We start from the raw sequence: 19,170 nt of genomic DNA on the forward strand, positions 1-19,170 counted from the left end.
CATGAACCTAGGTGACTTTATTTGGTTCTTTAAGTTCAACAAATTATACTTTGCTTTGTAAACATAGCAACAGTGTGATCTTATTTTGATAAATATATAGATTAATATATGCCTTACCTTCTGTTGGAGTGCCAATACTGCCCCCTAGTCCTAGAATGGCAAGGCTTTTTTTCTTTGGTTCCAGCAACATAGCAGACTCTTCGCCACGTTCCCAGTGTGGCACCTTCACTGGCTCTAAATAAACACGATCTAGCTTGTCCTCCTGAAGCGCTTTGTACATATATGCTATAGCATTTTTCAGGTTTTCAGAACCGCTTATCCTATTACCTATAGTATCGACAAATAGCCCTAATCTTTCATAAGATCTGTTCTGAGCTTTGCCATTGACAACCAGATCGATTATAGATTTGGCAACATCTTTGTAACTGGAAATTTCTGCCTTTATCCTTTCAAATTTTCTTTTGCTTTGAACATTTTGATTGGAAAAACCACAACATATATTTAACTCATAAAGCGATAGCAGAGTCAAAAATAAGATCTTCATGTCCTTGCTTTTGTTTCAGAAGTTCCTAAGAAGAAAACAATAAAAGAAATGTTATTAAACAATAAACAAAGAGGCAACATTCGTGATTTAGTCCAACTACAATCTCTAGATCTGGCCTCTTACATATTGGGTAACAATTGCTGCTCAACAACTGTTTGACGAGTCGTTTATCTTATCGTGCTCATTGACTTCTTATTTTTATCCCAAGAGCCCTGACACACAAGGTGATTAGTCGCCCGCAACAAATATCCTCTACCACAGGCGACTAATCTTCTCCAATTGTCTTCCCACCAGCGAAAATGTAAATCACCAGTGGGAAAACATTTATCCCTTCAACTTTCCAAAGTCGTCTGATGTTGCCTCTCAAGAAATTTAGAGGAGTTAGGCACCCACCGTAGAGGAGATTTGTCGTGGGCAATGGAGATTTTTAAAGGGTAATGGCACACAGGACATTTTGTTGCCAGCGATAAATCTTTGCTACCACAGGTAACAATACATCCCTTGTTTCTTTGCCACCAGTTAGCCTGCAAATTGCCAGTGGGGAAACATACGTGGTGCTTAAGGTGGCCATACACGGGCCGATTGTAGCTGCCAATTCGGGGCAGGAACGAGGGGCATGCCCGACTGATATCTGGCCTGAAATTGGGCAGATATCGATCGGGCAGGTTAAAAGATTTAGTCGGATCGGGGACTGCACCAGCTCGTTGATGCGGTCCCCGAACCGACTGCCCCATTGCCGCCAATATAATTCGATCTTTGGCCCAGGGCCAAACGATCGAATTAGCCTACATTTTACCCGATATCGCCCACCCGTAGGTGGGGATATCGGGAGAAGATCAACTCACTTGGTGAGGAAACAACAAGGGAAGTTTTGTTATCATGGGCGACAAAACGTCCCATGTGCCATCACCCTAAAAATGTAGGTATGCTGCTGTGCAAGAGGGGGAAAAAGAGAAATAACACCTTCTGCCTGCAAGAGATTAGGTCAAACCACAACTATTAATCCCTAACAGTAATTTCCAAACATAAATACAATGTCAATGTCCATTATTATTATAGATTATATGTTAACATTTTTGGCAGCAATGTACAAATTACAAAGGGAATTATAAGAACAAATCATGAATACTAATGAAACAAATTGTCAGAGGGCCTTGCCCCTTAAAACCTGTATCCTATTTTACTTTTTACGGGGCCAAATTAGCTGCACCTTCAACCTACACCCCTTCTGCTGTGTATAATTAAATACCGTTTATATGTACAGATTGTATATGTTGTTCATGGGTTCAATGTATTATACAGTTCTGCAGCATACAGGCATGAAGTGTACTAATTCAGTTCTTCTGCATGATGTTGTTTAACTTGATACTACTATTCAACCTCTGCTGCAATTGTCATACATTTTTCCTGGATATTATTTTGTATTTTCTGTGCTTTTGTTTAATCAATAAATTATCAAATTCATATTTATTTGTATTGTATCCTATTTGGCCTATTCAATATATTTTTCTTGTTCTGCAGGTACTTTTTTCCAATATTCATGGAAGGCTATGCCGGATTACAATGTACCAATCTGCTGAAGGAAGAATGGGGGCCCAAGAAACCTGACTTCAGTACCCTAAGGATGATGCAATTTGGTGACACATTGATTTATTGGTCAGTAACAGCCACACTGTAAGACCACTGGTACAGGTGTGGTTGCAAAACAACCTGGTGTTCTCTTAAGGACTAAATATGTCAATATGGTGAAAATATCTGCTCAGCAGATGATTTCATTGGTCAGGGTGTAATGCCAATGGTTTATTAGCCTGTCAGTGCCCCACAAGTGTCAGTCATAGTGCTGATGGATGATTTATCGACTAGTTTGACCCAAGTTTCTTTGTCTCTCATTTCTCTAACCTCCAGATTTCCATGTTATAATTCCAGCTAGCAAGAAAGGGCATTTGGAACTGGATAGTAAATCAATGTTCTTGCAGTTAGATAATGAGTCAGAATCTCATGTGATTCTGTTTTATGAAGAAAAACAAAATGTAGATGTTTTCTACATTATTTGCCTTCGTCATACCCTTCGCTTTCATGCTGGCACATCAGGGCATACAACTTAAGAATACACAGTGAAAAATACATCAGTCTGGTGGACCCTTTTTCTGGAGTATTTTGACCATAGCCCAAACACCATGTTACACCCCTGTCTAGTCTCCATATGTGCTCCACTGCCTCTATGTCTATGTTGATTTTGAGAGGTTTTTTTGTCCCTTTCAATTGCAGGGTTTAAATGGTTTTGACTAAATAATGGGTATTGGGAGACTGAGCTCTTACTGTGAGTAACTTTATGTGAGTTGCTGTGCCTGAGGTAGACATGACTTCAAGATACCAATGGAAAGGGTACACAATTATCAGAGAAAATAAGGTGAATCTAACAGCCCTGTGGGGTCTGCTTCCTCTATAGTTACACCACTGCTCTTTGGTGTATTTCCTATCCCTACCAGCTTCTGTCAAGTGATCACTGGGGTCTGCAATAGGGTAACAACTGGAAATGTTAAAAAGGCTGAATTATCTCTATTTTCTCTATTCGGAATAAACAGTAAATGAGTGTAGACCTGGAATGACTTTGGCATATCTGCCGATGGTTATTTGCCATTATACATGTTCTGGACTAATAATATAGGCACCTATCTTTAACTCTTTTACTGCCAAGCACGTATGGCATACGTGCTGGCAGTAAAAGGGCTTAAACGCCAACGACGTGTCTCATACGTCGTTGGCGTTTAAGCGCTGCCCTCTGCAGCGGCGGCATGTGCCGCCGCTGCAGAGGGCTTCTAACAATGACAGCCCCCCTGGGCAATGTGCCAGGGGGGCTGTCATCAGGGTCCTGCGAACCGATCGCTCGCAGGACCCTCCAGGAAGCAGCAGATGCGATCGCATCGCATCTGCTGCTTCCTGCTTCCTCCCTCTCCCCCAGCGCCGGCCCAAATGACGAAGGAGGCGATCGGTCTTCAGGAACAGGTAAGGACTTTTTTTTTTTATTGCATTTACACACTTTTACACACTTATACACACATTTACATACATTTATACACACTTACATACATTTACACACACTTACAGCACACATTTTAGCATTTTTTTATTTTATTTTATTTTTTTTTTTTTTTTCATTTTTCACACTTTTATACACTTATTTACACTCATATACACACTTACACACTATCACACAACTTTTACACATGTACACACATGTATACACAAACACTTTGGTTTTTTTTTGTTTTGCTTTTTTTTTTTTTTTTTTTTCATATTACCACTTTGTTTTTATTTTCTTTTACCTAAAAACTGTTTATTTTGACAGCGTAACTATTGGATCAGATATTCTGGCCACTAATTACACTGTCATGTAACTTATTTTGTTGTTTCACTGATTTGCACAATTTTTGTGGTTTTATCACATTTTATCCCTATATAAGTGTTCCTGATCTGTTTTTAGCGTAGCTTTGCCAGGTGTAACTTTGGTGTACAAAAATAACTTTACCTATTTTGAATTCATCAGAATGTGTACTTTCCAAAAATATATGGTTTTCTGGGGGTCACTGTATAGTTAGGGGGGGGTTACTGCACATAATACACTGACAGGGGGCTCTGTGTGCAAAAGCTGTGCTGGCAGGCGAGAAATCCTTATGCGCTATTTTCATTTAGGGTTCAGTACATACCGCAGACTTTGGTATATCTATGCATATTGGGCATCAAACTGTTCAGTAGGCCTCTGGTGTTCCTATTTGGGGTGACTTGCCTTTGTACGCAAGAAATTGTGTGAGATAAATGCGGCAAATTGCAACATTTTTAGGCGATTTTCTGAAATGTCATAAAAACCGATAACTTTAGGAAAGCTTTGCGGCTTGGTACTTTGGTGTAGAAAGGACTCTTTACCCTTGTTGGATTTGTCAGAATGTGTACTTTCCAAAAATATATGGTTTTGTGGGGGTCACTGTATAGTTAGGGGAAGTTTTGGCACATAATACACTGACAGGGGGCTCTGTGTGCAAAAGCTGAGCTGGCAGGCGAGAAATCCTTATGCGCTATTTTCATTTAGGGTTCAGTACATACCGCAGACTTTGGTATATCTATGCATATTGGGCATCAAACTGTTCAGTAGGCCTCTGGTGTTCCTATTGGGGGTGATTTGCCTTTGTACGCAAGAAATTGTGTGAGATAAATGTGACAAATTGCAACATTTTTAGGCAATTTTCTGAAATGTCATAAAAACCAATAACTTTAGGAAAGCTCTGCAGATTGGTACTTTGGTGTAGAAAGGACTCTTTACCCTTGTTGGATTTGTCAGAATGTGTACTTTCCAAAAATATATGGTTTTGTGGGGGTCTCTGTATAGTTAGGGGAAGTTTTGGCACATAATACACTGACAGGGGGCTCTGTGTGCAAAAGCTGAGCTGGCAGGCGAGAAATCCTTATGCGCTATTTTCATTTTGGGTTCAGTACATACCGCAGACTTTGGTATATCTATGCATATTGGGCATCAAACTGTTCAGTAGGCCTCTGGTGTTCCTATTTGGGGTGACTTGCCTTTGTACGCAAGAAATTGTGTGAGATAAATGCGACAAATTGCAACATTTTTAGGCGATTTTCTGAAATGTCATAAAAACCAATAACTTTAGGAAAGCTCTGCAGATTGGTACTTTGGTGTAGAAAGGACTCTTTACCCTTGTTGGATTTGTCAGAATGTGTACTTTCCAAAAATATATGGTTTTGTGGGGGTCACTGTATGGTTAGGGGAAGTTTTGGCACATAATACACTGACAGGGGGCTCTGTGTGCAAAAGCTGAGCTGGCAGGCGAGAAATCCTTATGCGCTATTTTCATTTTGGGTTCAGTACATACCGCAGACTTTGGTATATCTATGCATATTGGGCATCAAACTGTTCAGTAGACCTCCGGTGTTCCTTTTTGGGGTGATTTGTCTTTATCTGATCTTTATCAAGAAATTGTGAGAGATAAATGCGGCAAATTGCAACATTTTTATGCGATTTTCGAAAATGTCATATAAATCTGCAAACTTAGGAAAGCTTTACAGCTTGGTACTTTGTAGCAATAAGAAATATTTACCCATTATAGATTCGGGGGGATGTGTATTTTCCAAAAATATATGGCTTTCTGGGGTGAATGTACTTTTTTTGTAGCATTATCCCACATAAAGGATGTAAATGTGTTGATTTTGCAGGAGCTGAAATGATAGATCATATGGGGGTATGTTCCCATTGGGGCCCCTACATGCCACATACTTAGGTAAACCTATACATATTGGGCATCAAACTGTTCAGTGGACCCCTGGCGTTCAAATTTAGGGTGTTTTATCTTGGTACCTAACACTATGTGGGAGATAAGATGCTGCAAAGTGGAAGCTTTGAGGGGATTTTTGGAAATGTCATCAAAATTGCTAACTTTAGAAAAGCTGTGCGGCTTGGTACTTTGGAGTAGAAAGACATGGGTACCCATTTTAGATTCGGGGGAATGTGTACTTTCCAAAAATATATGACTTTCTGGGGTGAGCGTACTTTTTTGTAGCTTTATCCCACATATAATGATGTAAATGTGTTGATTTTGCATGAGCTGAAATGACAGAAATGACAGTATATATGGGGGTATGTTCACATTGGGGCCCCTACATGCCACATACTTAGGTAAACCTATACATATTGGGCATCAAACTGTTCAGTGGACCCCTGGCGTTCAAATTCAGGGTGTTTTATCTTGGTACCTAATGCTATGTGGGAGATAAGATGCTTCAAAATGGAAGCTTTGAGGGGATTTTTGGAAATGTCATCAAAATTGCTAACTTTAGAAAAGCTGTGCGGCTTGGTACTTTGGAGTAGAAAGACATGGGTACCCATTTTAGATTCGGGGGAATGTGTACTTTCCAAAAATATATGGCTTTCTGGGGTGAGCGTACTTTTTTGTAGCTTTATCTCACATATAATGATGTAAATGTGTTGATTTTGCAGGAGCTGAAATGACAGAAATGACAGTATATATGGGGGTATGTTCACATTCGGGCCCCTACATGCCACATACTTGGGTAAACCTATACATATTGGGCATCAAACTGTTCAGTGGACCCCTGGTGTTCAAATTCAGGGTGTTTTATCTTGGTACCTAATGCTATGTGGGAGATAAGATGCTGCAAAGTGGAAGCTTTGAGGGGATTTTTGGAAATGTCATCAAAATTGCTAACTTTAGAAAAGCTGTGCGGCTTGGTACTTTGGAGTAGAAAGACATGGGTACCCATTTTAGATTCGGGGGAATGTGTACTTTCCAAAAATATATGACTTTCTGGGGTGAGCGTACTTTTTTGTAGCTTTATCCCACATATAATAATGTAAATGTGTTGATTTTGCAGGAGCTGAAATGACAGAAATGACAGTATATATGGGGGTATGTTCACATTGGGGCCCCTACATGCCACATACTTAGGTAAACCTATACATATTGGGCATCAAACTGTTCAGTGGACCCCTGGCGTTCAAATTCAGGGTGTTTTATCTTGGTACCTAATGCTATGTGGGAGATAAGATGCTTCAAAATGGAAGCTTTGAGGGGATTTTTGGAAATGTCATCAAAATTGCTAACTTTAGAAAAGCTGTGCGGCTTGGTACTTTGGAGTAGAAAGACATGGGTACCCATTTTAGATTCGGGGGAATGTGTACTTTCCAAAAATATATGGCTTTCTGGGGTGAGCGTACTTTTTTGTAGCTTTATCTCACATATAATGATGTAAATGTGTTGATTTTGCAGGAGCTGAAATGACAGAAATGACAGTATATATGGGGGTATGTTCACATTCGGGCCCCTACATGCCACATACTTGGGTAAACCTATACATATTGGGCATCAAACTGTTCAGTGGACCCCTGGTGTTCAAATTCAGGGTGTTTTATCTTGGTACCTAATGCTATGTGGGAGATAAGATGCTTCAAAGTGGAAGCTTTGAGGGGATTTTTGGAAATGTCATCAAAATTGCTAACTTTAGAAAAGCTGTGCGGCTTGGTACTTTGGAGTAGAAAGACATGGGTACCCATTTTAGATTCGGGGGAATGTGTACTTTCCAAAAATATATGACTTTCTGGGGTGAGCGTACTTTTTTGTAGCTTTATCCCACATATAATAATGTAAATGTGTTGATTTTGCAGGAGCTGAAATGACAGAAATGACAGTTCATATGGGGGTATGTTCACATTGGGGCCCCTACATGCCACATACTTAGGTAAACCTATACATATTGGGCATCAAACTGTTTAGTGGACCCCTGGCGTTCAAATTCAGGGTGTTTTATCTTGGTACCTAATGCTATGTGGGAGATAAGATGCTTCAAAGTGGAAGCTTTGAGGGGATTTTTGGAAATGTCATCAAAATTGCTAACTTTAGAAAAGCTGTGCGGCTTGGTACTTTGGAGTAGAAAGACATAGGTACCCATTTTAGATTCGGGGGAATGTGTACTTTCCAAAAATATATGACTTTCTGGGGTGAGCATACTTTTTACTAGCTTTATCCCACATATAATGATGTAAATGTGTTGATTTTGCAGAAGCTGAAATGACAGAAATGACAGTATATATGGGGGTATGTTCACATTCGGGCCCCTACATGCCACATACTTGGGTAAACCTATACATATTGGGCATCAAACTGTTCAGTGGACCCCTGGTGTTCAAATTCAGGGTGTTTTATCTTGGTACCTAATGCTATGTGGGAGATAAGATGCTTCAAATTGGAAGCTTTGAGGGGATTTTTGGAAATGTCATCAAAATTGCTAACTTTAGAAAAGCTGTGCGGCTTGGTACTTTGGAGTAGAAAGACATGGGTACCCATTTTAGATTCGGGGGAATGTGTACTTTCCAAAAATATATGACTTTCTGGGGTGAGCGTACTTTTTTGTAGCTTTATCCCACATATAATAATGTAAATGTGTTGATTTTGCAGGAGCTGAAATGACAGAAATGACAGTTCATATGGGGGTATGTTCACATTGGGGCCCCTACATGCCACATACTTAGGTAAACCTATACATATTGGGCATCAAACTGTTCAGTGGACCCCTGGCGTTCAAATTCAGGGTGTTTTATCTTGGTACCTAATGCTATGTGGGAGATAAGATGCTTCAAAGTGGAAGCTTTGAGGGGATTTTTGGAAATGTCATCAAAATTGCTAACTTTAGAAAAGCTGTGCGGCTTGGTACTTTGGAGTAGAAAGACATGGGTACCCATTTTAGATTCGGGGGAATGTGTACTTTCCAAAAATATATGACTTTCTGGGGTGAGCGTACTTTTTACTAGCTTCATCCCACATATAATGATGTAAATGTGTTGATTTTGCAGAAGCTGAAATGACAGAAATGACAGTTCATATGGGGTATGTTCACATTGGGGCCCCTACATGCCACATACTTAGGTAAACCTATACATATTGGGCATCAAACTGTTCAGTGGACCCCAGGCATTCATATTTAGGGTGTTTTATTTGGTTACTTTATGACCTGTAGGAGATAAGATACTATAGACTAGAAGCTTTGAAGCGATTTTTAAAAAAAATCACAAATTTTGATAAAAACCAATAACTTTAGGAAAGCATTGCGACTTGATAGTTTGGAGTAGACAGACAGTTGTGCCTATTCTGTATTCCCCAGAATCTGTTCTTTCCAAAAATGTACAATTTTCTGGGATAAACCTTCTGTTAGTGGAATTTTGGCCTTGAAATCCAAAGTATGCAGTTTTTTTGGAGCAGTGCTTTGGGAATTTGGTAGTGTACTGCTGGGAGTTTTTGACCTATACAAGTGAGAAATCTCCATAAAACTATATATATTTGGTATTGGCACGTTCAGGAGACATGGGACTTTCCAAATCAGTTGTATATTCGTGCATAAAATAATTTTTGTTTCTAGTATGTGTGATTATATTATGGAAAATTTGATTTTTTTTGCATTTTTAGACATTTAGAAGCCTATATCTTGTTACAGAATTGGAATTACACAAAAATTCTACCATATTTTGAAAGCTTAGGTTGTTCTGAAAAAAACGATATATTGTTTTCCTTGGTAAACTAAAAGTCCCCCCGAGGAAAGGCCCCTAAAGTGAAACAGTGCAAAATGTTCAAAAACTGTCTGGCAATACAAGTTCCGCTTTGACCAAAATGGCTGGCAGTAAAAGGGTTAAATTATTGGACTGGCCAGACCAAGAATTACCTCTGAATAGCTTGAGTTCCTTGGCCTGTTTCTGAGAATAGTAAGCATAAGGCTAATATCCCTTGGAGAAATCTATTTGCATCACTTCAGTTTTCCAAAGTCGTGCAAAGTTTCCTCCTGCAGGCAACTTTGCATGGCTTTGGAAAACAGAGGCAATGCGTAGGGCTTTCCACCAGTGATTCCCTTTGGTGGCAGTAGAAAGGTATTTCAGAGTGAGAGATCTATTAGAAGCAAAGATCTATCGTGGGCAACTAAATCGCTCCGTGGGCCTAATAAGGCAAATTGATTGAGTTAAATGCCACATTAAAACCTTTCTACCTGTATAAGATAATAAAAAAAAGTTAACTGATCCCGATCTGAAAGAACAACAGGAATTACAAACGTTTATCTTGCCCTTTTATTGCTGACAAGATCAAAGCTAAACAGCGGCAACCTGAGCAAAGGAGCTAAATATGATCAAATCAAGCAAATCACAAAGGAGGCAAGCATATATAAATTGGGGCTGATATTGTACACATTCTAGTAGAAAGTAAATGAACCCAAAAATGTAATACTTCTAGTATTGTTTTAAAGGAAAACTTTGCCCCCAGAATGAATACTTAACCAACAGATAGTTTATACTATGTTAAGTGACCTATTAAAGAATCTCGCCAAACTGGAATATATACAGGTCCTTTTCAAAAAATTAGCATATTGTGATAAAGTTCATTATTTTCTGTAATGTACTGATAAACATTAGACTTTCAAATATTTTAGATTCATTACACACAACTGAAGTAGTTCAAGCCTTTTCTTGTTTTAATATTGATGATTGTGGCATACAGCTCATGAAAACCCAAAATTCCTATCTCAAAAAATTAGCATATTTCATCCGCCCAATAAAAGAAAAGTGTTTTTAATACAAAAAAAGTCAACCTTCAAATAATTATGTTCAGTTATGCACTCAATACTTGGTCGGGAATCCTTTTGCAGAAATGACTGCTTCAATGTGGCGTGGCATGGAGGCAATCAGCCTGTGGCACTGCTCAGGTGTTATGGAGGCCCAGGATGCTTCAATAGCGGCCTTAAGCTCATCCAGAGTGTTGGGTCTTGTGTCTCTCAACTTTCTCTTCACAATATCCCACAGATTCTCTATGGGGTTCAGGTCAGGAGAGTTGGCAGGCCAATTGAGCACAGTAATACCATGGTCAGTAAACCATTTACCAGTGGTTTTGGCACTGTGAGCAGGTACCAGGTCATGCTGAAAAATGAAATCTTCATCTCCATAAAGCTTTTCAGCAGATGGAAGCATGAAGTGCTCCAAAATCTCCTGATAGCTAGCTGCATTGACCCTGCCCTTGATAAAACACAGTGGACCAACACCAGCAGCTGACATGGCACCCCAGACCATCACTGACTGTGGGTACTTGACACTGAACTTCAGGCATTTTGGCATTTCCCTCTCCCCAGTCTTCCTCCAGACTCTGGCACCTTGATTTCCGAATGACATACTTTGGACCACTGAGCAACAGTCCAGTGCTGCTTCTCTGTAGCCCAGGTCAGGCGCTTCTGCCGCTGTTTCTGGTTCAAAAGTGGCTTGACCTGGGGAATGCAGCACCTGTAGCCCATTTCCTGCACGCGCCTGTACACGGTGGCTCTGGATGTTTCTACTCCAGACTCAGTCCACTGCTTCCGCAGGTCCCCCAAGGTCAGGAATCGGTCCTTCTCCACAATCTTCCTCAGGGCCCAGTCACCTCTTCTCGTTGTGCAGCGTTTTCTGCCACACTTTTTCCTTCCCACAGACTTCCCACTGAGGTGCCTTGATACAGCACTCTGGGAACAGCCTATTTGTTCAGAAATTTCTTTTTGTGTCTTACCTTCTTGCTTGAGGGTGTCAATGATGGCCTTCTGGACAGCAGTCAGGTCGGCAGTCTTACCCATGATTGCGGTTTTGAGTAATGAACCAGGCTGGGAGTTTTTAAAAGCCTCAGGAATCTTTTGCAGGTTTTTAGAGTTAATTTGTTGATTCAGATGATTACGTTAATAGCTCGTTTAGAGAACCTTTTCATGATATGCTAATTTTTTGAGATAGGAATTTTGGGTTTTCATGAGCTGTATGCCACAATCATCAATATTAAAACAAGAAAAGGCTTGAACTACTTCAGTTGTGTGTAATGAATCTAAAATATATGAAAGTCTAATGTTTATCAGTACATTACAGAAAATAATGAACTTTATCACAATATGCTAATTTTTTGAAAAGGACCTGTATATATCAGTAAATATTTCCCTTTTACATCTTTTCCCTTGATCCCCCATTTAGTGATGGGATGTGTGCCCCTTCAGAGATCAGCTGACAGGAAATAATGCAGCTGTAACAGGAAGTAGTGTGGGAGCAAAAAGCAGAACTCTGTCCAATCATTGGCTGATGGGGCCTAGCATGTATGTGTGCCTTGGCTTGTTTGTGTGCACTGCGAATCTGATGATCCTAGGAGGCGGCCCTTAATTCTTAATATATCAATTTTCTATTTAGAATTACCCAATAGCCCATACAAAGTATATTTTTATGAAAATGGTTTATTTAGATGAAGCAGGGTTTTACATATGAGTTTGTTTATGCAATTTATTTTTATAGAGACCTACATTGTTTGGGGGTATAGTTTTCCTTTAAAAGTTTCTATAATCAACATAAAAGCAGTTTTATTGGTACCTGAAAACAATGTGTAATGTTTATTTTTTTATTTTATTTTTTATCTATATGGATAGTATATACAGGTAGCTATGAGCAGCAGTTACATGCTAACTAATGTTTTTAGTAGACTTTAGGTAGGAGATCCGAAAAATGTCAACTTTCATGTTCATGTGACAAAAAGTCATATGATTTTAAGAATTCAGTTCAGCTAGGACCATGGATTTGGCCGAATCCTGCTAAAATAGGCGAATCCAGAACCGAATCCTTGGTCCTGGCCAAACTGACTCCTTAAAAGCATGCACCTCCCTTGCACCCTGTACTTTGCACCTTCATAGAGATATCAAGCCTACAAGCCCTCTTTCCAGAAGCAATTTGGGCACACACTATGACACCCTGGTCATGATCCCATCTTGTACCCAGCTCTGGCCAGTGCTATCTGCATGGATATGTGAAACAGCCACAATAGCCCAGACACTGGGTAGCAACATTATGGGGGCTGCATTTTCACTGGGCATGTGATTTGAATGGCTGTCGAAATCTTCTGCTCACAGAGTTCCCAGTATTCCGTTTGCTTGAGCACCCATGGCATATCTGTTCCTGTCTGGATCTGTTTTTTTTTGGGTGGGTTTTAGGTCTCTTTAATTGCAGGGCTACAATTATTTTGGCTATAAATTATAGCAAGTGAAAGCCTGGCTGTCACTATGGTTGAAAGGGTAAGGGGCCCAAAAAAGTTTACTTCTGCCTTGTGGCATGCTAAATCATGTAAAAATATCCCCTAAGAAATACAGATTTATAAATTAAAAATCTAACACATTTTGTTTTTGAAACTCACACTGTCATTCTTTGCAAACTTTCCTAAACACCGTAGGATGTATGCAGGTTAATGTCTACTCTGGTATTATAATACAGCAGTCACTGTAGAGGGGAACACATTACTGAGCAATAGATTAGCCTGTAGGCTCTCATTATAGGCCACTTAATGAATGAGAATTGTTAGGGATATATTGGAAGTGGAAATATTTTTACTCATGAGCACATCAGTACATAGCATGCCCTATTCCCTGCTTAGTTGTAAAACTTGTCAGTCATTTTTAATTTCCCTGATGAACACTATTCTGAAAAAAATTATTTTACATATACAGAATAATCTGGCAATGCATTTTGTTTTGCATCTCTGCTTTACGTAATAGTATCAACCTATGGTCTCTACTGCGATGCACATATGTTATATTAATATAGCCAGGTTACATGGGGTAAATACAACCCTTATGCTGCACTTTCACAGGGAATGTGAAAAATTAAAAACAGAAGTTTCATTATTTTAGAAAGAGCTCATTGGAAACAAATGTGTTTGTCAGCGTGATCTGCCTAAAGAATAAAAGTATGTTTTGTATTCTAAAGTGACTCACATGGGAGGGTGAGGCCTCAGTAATTGTGTTATTAAAACTCCTTTGAAAACATACAGTATCTATGGCACTTGGCACATCGTTAAACTAAGAAAAGGTGTAAAGAGACAGACTTGCTTGTCATTGTCCCTGTGTATTGATGTCATGGATACATAATAAGATGCACAGGGAAGAATTCTGCAACGGGACACGTGAGATTAACTGCACAGTTATGTATTAGTGGACTTAAATATATACCCTTACTGCGCCACCTAGGGTCAGGGTTGCTTCAAGGTACCATTGGGCCAGGGCATATATTTTATTTAAGAAGAAGGAAAGTTACAATCACTGGCACCCCCCAGTCACTGTAATTGTTTACCTTATATCCCGGGTTGGTGCTGTTATTTTTTAGAAGCACAAAGTCCCAATGGCTTCTGTAAAAACTATTCTTTTAGGGGGGAGAGGAGGGCGAGGCACACTGACTACGCCAAGAATTTGTGATAGAAAAACCCTCAAGCTTGTGAACTTCAGTATAATAAGTAGTAGCAGAGTGCTTCTCTGTGTTAGCCATAGACCAAAATCAGAATATATAGCATATGTGATACCTTTTATTTGCTTAGATTATAAAATGCGAGCTTTCGGGACTTCTTAGGTCCCTGCTTCAGGCATGGTATAACTTTGATATAATAAGACAGGCAGCGAGAAAATAGTCTGCGGTTACTGATGAAGATATGATGATAATTTTAGAAATAAGAATTATTTGATTTAAATGGAGTCTATGGGAGATGGCTTTCTCGTAATTCAGAGCTTTTTGGAAAATGGGTTTCCGGATAGTGAACCTGTAATATTTTTTTTTTAATGATTATGTGTAATCCAGCAGTTTTTAACAAATGCTTTAAATAAATAATTGATATTTTACGATATATATATGTTCCCTTTTCACTGAGTTCTAAAAAGTTAGGTTTGTTAATTGTGTTGATTGCAAGCTCTTTGGACTTAAAGCTGAATTGGCATGTCATGCAAGGCAAAGCCACATTCTATTCAGATCAGCATAAAGTCACAGAAGTTCCCCCTTGGCTGAACTTAATAGTTTTGTTTTGACAAGGAATTTGTATGCATGGTGCCATTCACTAAGAGAACTGGGACATCAATTCACTGGTATTAATTAACTTTTTCTTAATTATGAGTGAAAATTATTTGACCACCATGGAGCAAAAAAACTATATGGATGCTATATAAGTGAGGGTAACTTTTAAACACTTTTAAACATTTCCATTGCAACTGGATACACCCAAAGTTTGAGATTTATAATTCACAAAAGCAGAAGCCTTATTCTTCTTCCTGGAACCTCTAAAGGTCTCTGATTCCTGGATGACTGGCACATTGCCGTAACAAGGTGTGACGAGTGGCTACAGAGTTGAAAGCAAGCCTTTATGTCCGAGCTCAATAAGCCCCCAGTGGATGAAAAAGGAAGTGCACAACAAACCACTGCAGGTTGTAGGGCTCCAGGCTACATAAGTGCCACTGATTATTACCCAGTTCTATTTTCTAGCCTCTTCCAATTTACTTTTTTCTTACACAGAGCACAGATGTCCTCCCTTTCCCCTGCAAGTATTTAAATGGCACCATTTGTTGGCTCATAATATGAACACTTTCACCCTTTCCCCTCCAAGTATTTAAATGGTTGGCCCTAAATATGAATACTTTCATGTCTACCAACCCTCAAGGCACTACATCACCTCAGACTCCCATTGGCCAACAATTTTACTTTAAATACCCTTCTGCTGCTAAGTTATTGGAAAAGTAGCAGATACCTGAATTGAAACCATTAGGGTACCTACAATTTTCTGGGTCAAAGAAACCATCTTTTATCTTAACCTTTAAAGATTGTAAGCCCTATGGGGCAGGGACCTCATCTCAAATGTGTCCTGAAACTCCTTGTACTCAAGTATATATTTTCATTGTACAGTTTATAATAACTATAACCCTGTTTGTGTCTACACCCTGTAAAGCCCTGCCTACACCGTGGTGCTATACAGATAATAAATACAATACAATATGCCCCCCCAATCCTCTATACCACTGGGATATGAAGCAGCTGCTAGAACATCCTGATAATAAGCAGGTTTCTACATTTATGTATAATAAGAATCCAACATATAACAAAGTTATAAAAATATAAGCACATAGACAGGGCTGGCTATTTCATTGAATCAGTTTGTAATTATAAGGAGAATAAAATATTAAGTGAATATGTAATTAAACCTCTAATGCTGTATTTTGAATGGCTACATTTCCCAGGGTAGGTGAATACACATGTGTCAGGATGGATGGCATTACTATCCATTATCTTCTATAATGTCACATATACTGGGAAATTGTCTTGCTTCAAATTTGACCTCCAAGTGCAGCTTCCATCTTTCAAAAGACAGAAAATAGCATTTTTCCCCCGACATTACTTCTAGTAATCTGTCAGCATAATTACATCTATAGTATGATCTCTAACCTCAAATTCTCATTACATGAATATACTCATAAAAACAGTATGATTTATCTGTGATATTACACACTTGGTTACACATTTAAACATCCTATATTTGGGAACTGCATATAGTAGTTGGCTGAGGATGATGGGAAATGCTTTGTGGCTGACATCTTTGGACTATACAGCAATGGGGGGAAACAAACTGTAAGTGTCAATCAGCATTCACTGGAGTCCAATGTGGATCCATAGAATCCTGGCAGAACCATAAACTCTACAAGAAAAGCACAAGGGTTCCTGAATGGTAACTCTTACGTACATGGCTGTGAATGTTATAATGTGTTCTTTCATTTAACAGGAAACTGTATATTAGCAGTAGATATGCACCACCCAACTTATATCCAAGTATTACCCTTTATTTCTTTATGTTCACTCACATCTGCTTCAATTCTCAGGGTTCCCAGCCTAAACTCCACTACAGAGCATTACTATGTAAAGAACAGGGTTTGGTCAACCACATTTCAGACAGACAAGTATGGAATACATTTGCTGCTTTCATTCCTTTGCAGACGTTCACGTTATCCTGACCGATTATGGACTTTGAAACCAATAAAATATATGTATGACATGGAAACAAAGCCACAGCACAGCCATGTATGAGGCATGCTTACCTCACAGGATACTGGAAGGCACAGCATATGGTGACATTCCTAAAGCAACACTGAACTAAATGGGTTATTTGAGTCTACAGTAAGGAGCATGGAATCTCTTTCTGGAAGATGGAGAATGAAGCCAATCCTCACCGTGCATAAAGATATGCTTAAATCAACCTCTGTAGAAAGTAAACCGTGATTATAAAATCATATTGTTGAACAAGGGCCCTATGGGGTCCCTAATGGAATTACTTGAGAGACCAAATAGGGATTACAGGGGTCTGCAAGACATATTTCTATGGCTCCCTGATTCCGTGGTGTAATTTGAGGTTCTTCAGACTTTTGTACACAGTTTGATCAGCGGTTGCTTCCTTGACGTCACCAAACAGACAAACTCACGTTCCCCATTAAAGGACAAGTCAAATAAAACTTAATTCTAAGCAACTTTCCAATACACATTCATTACAAATTTGGAATGTTTTTTAAGTTAAGTGCGGTTGGGCGGCATGCCACCCCAAAATTTATGCCGCCCTAGGCCTGGGCCATTGTGGCCTCACCACAAACCGGGGCCTGAGCACAACGGCAAGAATCCACCCTACACTCCTAAAAGCTTACTGATGTGCCTGCACGCAAAATCCGCTTTGTGTGTTTGCACCTGGGATGACGCAATGGCTCCATGTGCATGCACAACAATTAGCTTTTTTGAGCGTAAAGACAGATGGCCTGCGTTTATGTGGTACTGGCCTTATAATCATTATCTCTATTGAATCAAATGATCCTAATTATGAGGGGAGAGCAATTAAAGAACAAAAAAAAACAATAATCCATCCAACAACAACCATAATGCATTATCAACACAAGCCACACGTATATATATATAAATTTATATATATACCTATATTGAACACAGCTGTATATTTTCCCTTTGGGAATTATGCTAACACACAGTAATCACTACAAATAATAAACCTCTACAAAAGAGCTGGCAACCTGGCAACCTCCAGATCCTGCTCAACTGCAATTCTCAGCCAGCTGTTCATAGGGTGCAGTGAGTTAATACTTCAAAGACTCAATGAAGGCCAAAGGTTGCCTACTCCTATTCTATACACTGGACTACGAAATACACAAGGAATATAATCCAACAGCAGAGCCAGATAGACTGCTTAACTGCAATAAACAAGTACTAGCCCCAGAGCAGAGCGATACTTACACACATAATCCTCCCATTACTCAGTATTTCCCAGTACGGCTCTTTATTTTATTGTTTCCCACACAAATTGGGTTACTTTCTTTAAGGAGGATTTCAGCAGCTGTCAGCATTTATCTTTATACAGAAATGAACCCAGACTGAAGGCAAAGGCTAGAAAATAAGATGATAGCTGAGAATGGATAAAAATGCACTAAATTATCATTTTTATATAAAATATATCAGGAAAGAAACCACCGACAGTCTGATTTACTGGATCTGTCCCTGCTCCCTGCATTCCTCAGTTGGTTCCCACAGCAGATTTACCCAAAACCCTACTACCGTCCAGCCACCCACCCTGAAGCAACAAAGAGTTATCATCATCCAGCTGAAATACCCTGGGCCAGAGGAGCGCTCCATAGATTCTTAATGCAATCCAGAATCCCCTTCAAAAAAACTTTGCACGGAAATAATTTAAGGGGGGGAAGAAAACCTTTTATAAAATTTTCCATCGCACTCCCAAGTTCTCTCAAAGTATGTAGCCAAAACGTAATTACCGTAAAACAGAAACGTAATTGTGTGGTGTGGATAAGGTGTCATGTTAAATCTCTATTAATAAACGTTCACTCTTTTCAACACAAGTGGAACTACATTGCCAAAAGGTAATTACCATTGCAAACCAGTTGTCAATAAATATCCGATCTTCCAGCAATGGTGTTAATCATATTGCTGCAGCAAGAATAAAGGAGAACTAAAGGTTAAACCACTGGGGGGGGTGTCCAAATATATTGGGCACCGCTCAGTATGGCAAATTTTGTGGCCTGGGCTGCACTAGTTTCCCTTTAAAGGAAAAAGAAAGTCAAAGTCACTTGGGGGTGCCAAAATGTTAGGCACCCCCAAGTGACTTTAAAGGGGACCTGTCACCTTAAGAAATAATTCCAAATTGTTTTCTATTATGTTTGTCAAGCAAAATAAACTTTACTTACACTATATAAATTATTTTAAT

The 19,170-nt window shown here is 39.3% G+C and overlaps 1 protein-coding gene across 4 annotated transcripts in view; it reads right to left on the reverse strand.

The window, feature by feature from the left end:
- cpq (carboxypeptidase Q) overlaps positions 1–19,170 on the reverse strand; it is a 200,866-nt gene that overhangs the window by 160,284 nt on the left and 21,412 nt on the right. For all 4 annotated transcript variants that reach the window (XM_004915138.2, XM_031904128.1, XM_002943782.3 and 1 more), the window contains one exon: positions 118–569. In XM_004915138.2, the coding sequence (XP_004915195.1) occupies positions 118–544 (427 nt within the window). In that variant the 5' untranslated portion in view covers positions 545–569. The remainder of the gene's footprint in view (positions 1–117; positions 570–19,170) is intronic.

This window comes from Xenopus tropicalis, chromosome 6, assembly GCF_000004195.4.
Source record: "Xenopus tropicalis strain Nigerian chromosome 6, UCB_Xtro_10.0, whole genome shotgun sequence".
NCBI classification, from domain to species: Eukaryota; Metazoa; Chordata; class Amphibia; order Anura; family Pipidae; genus Xenopus; species Xenopus tropicalis.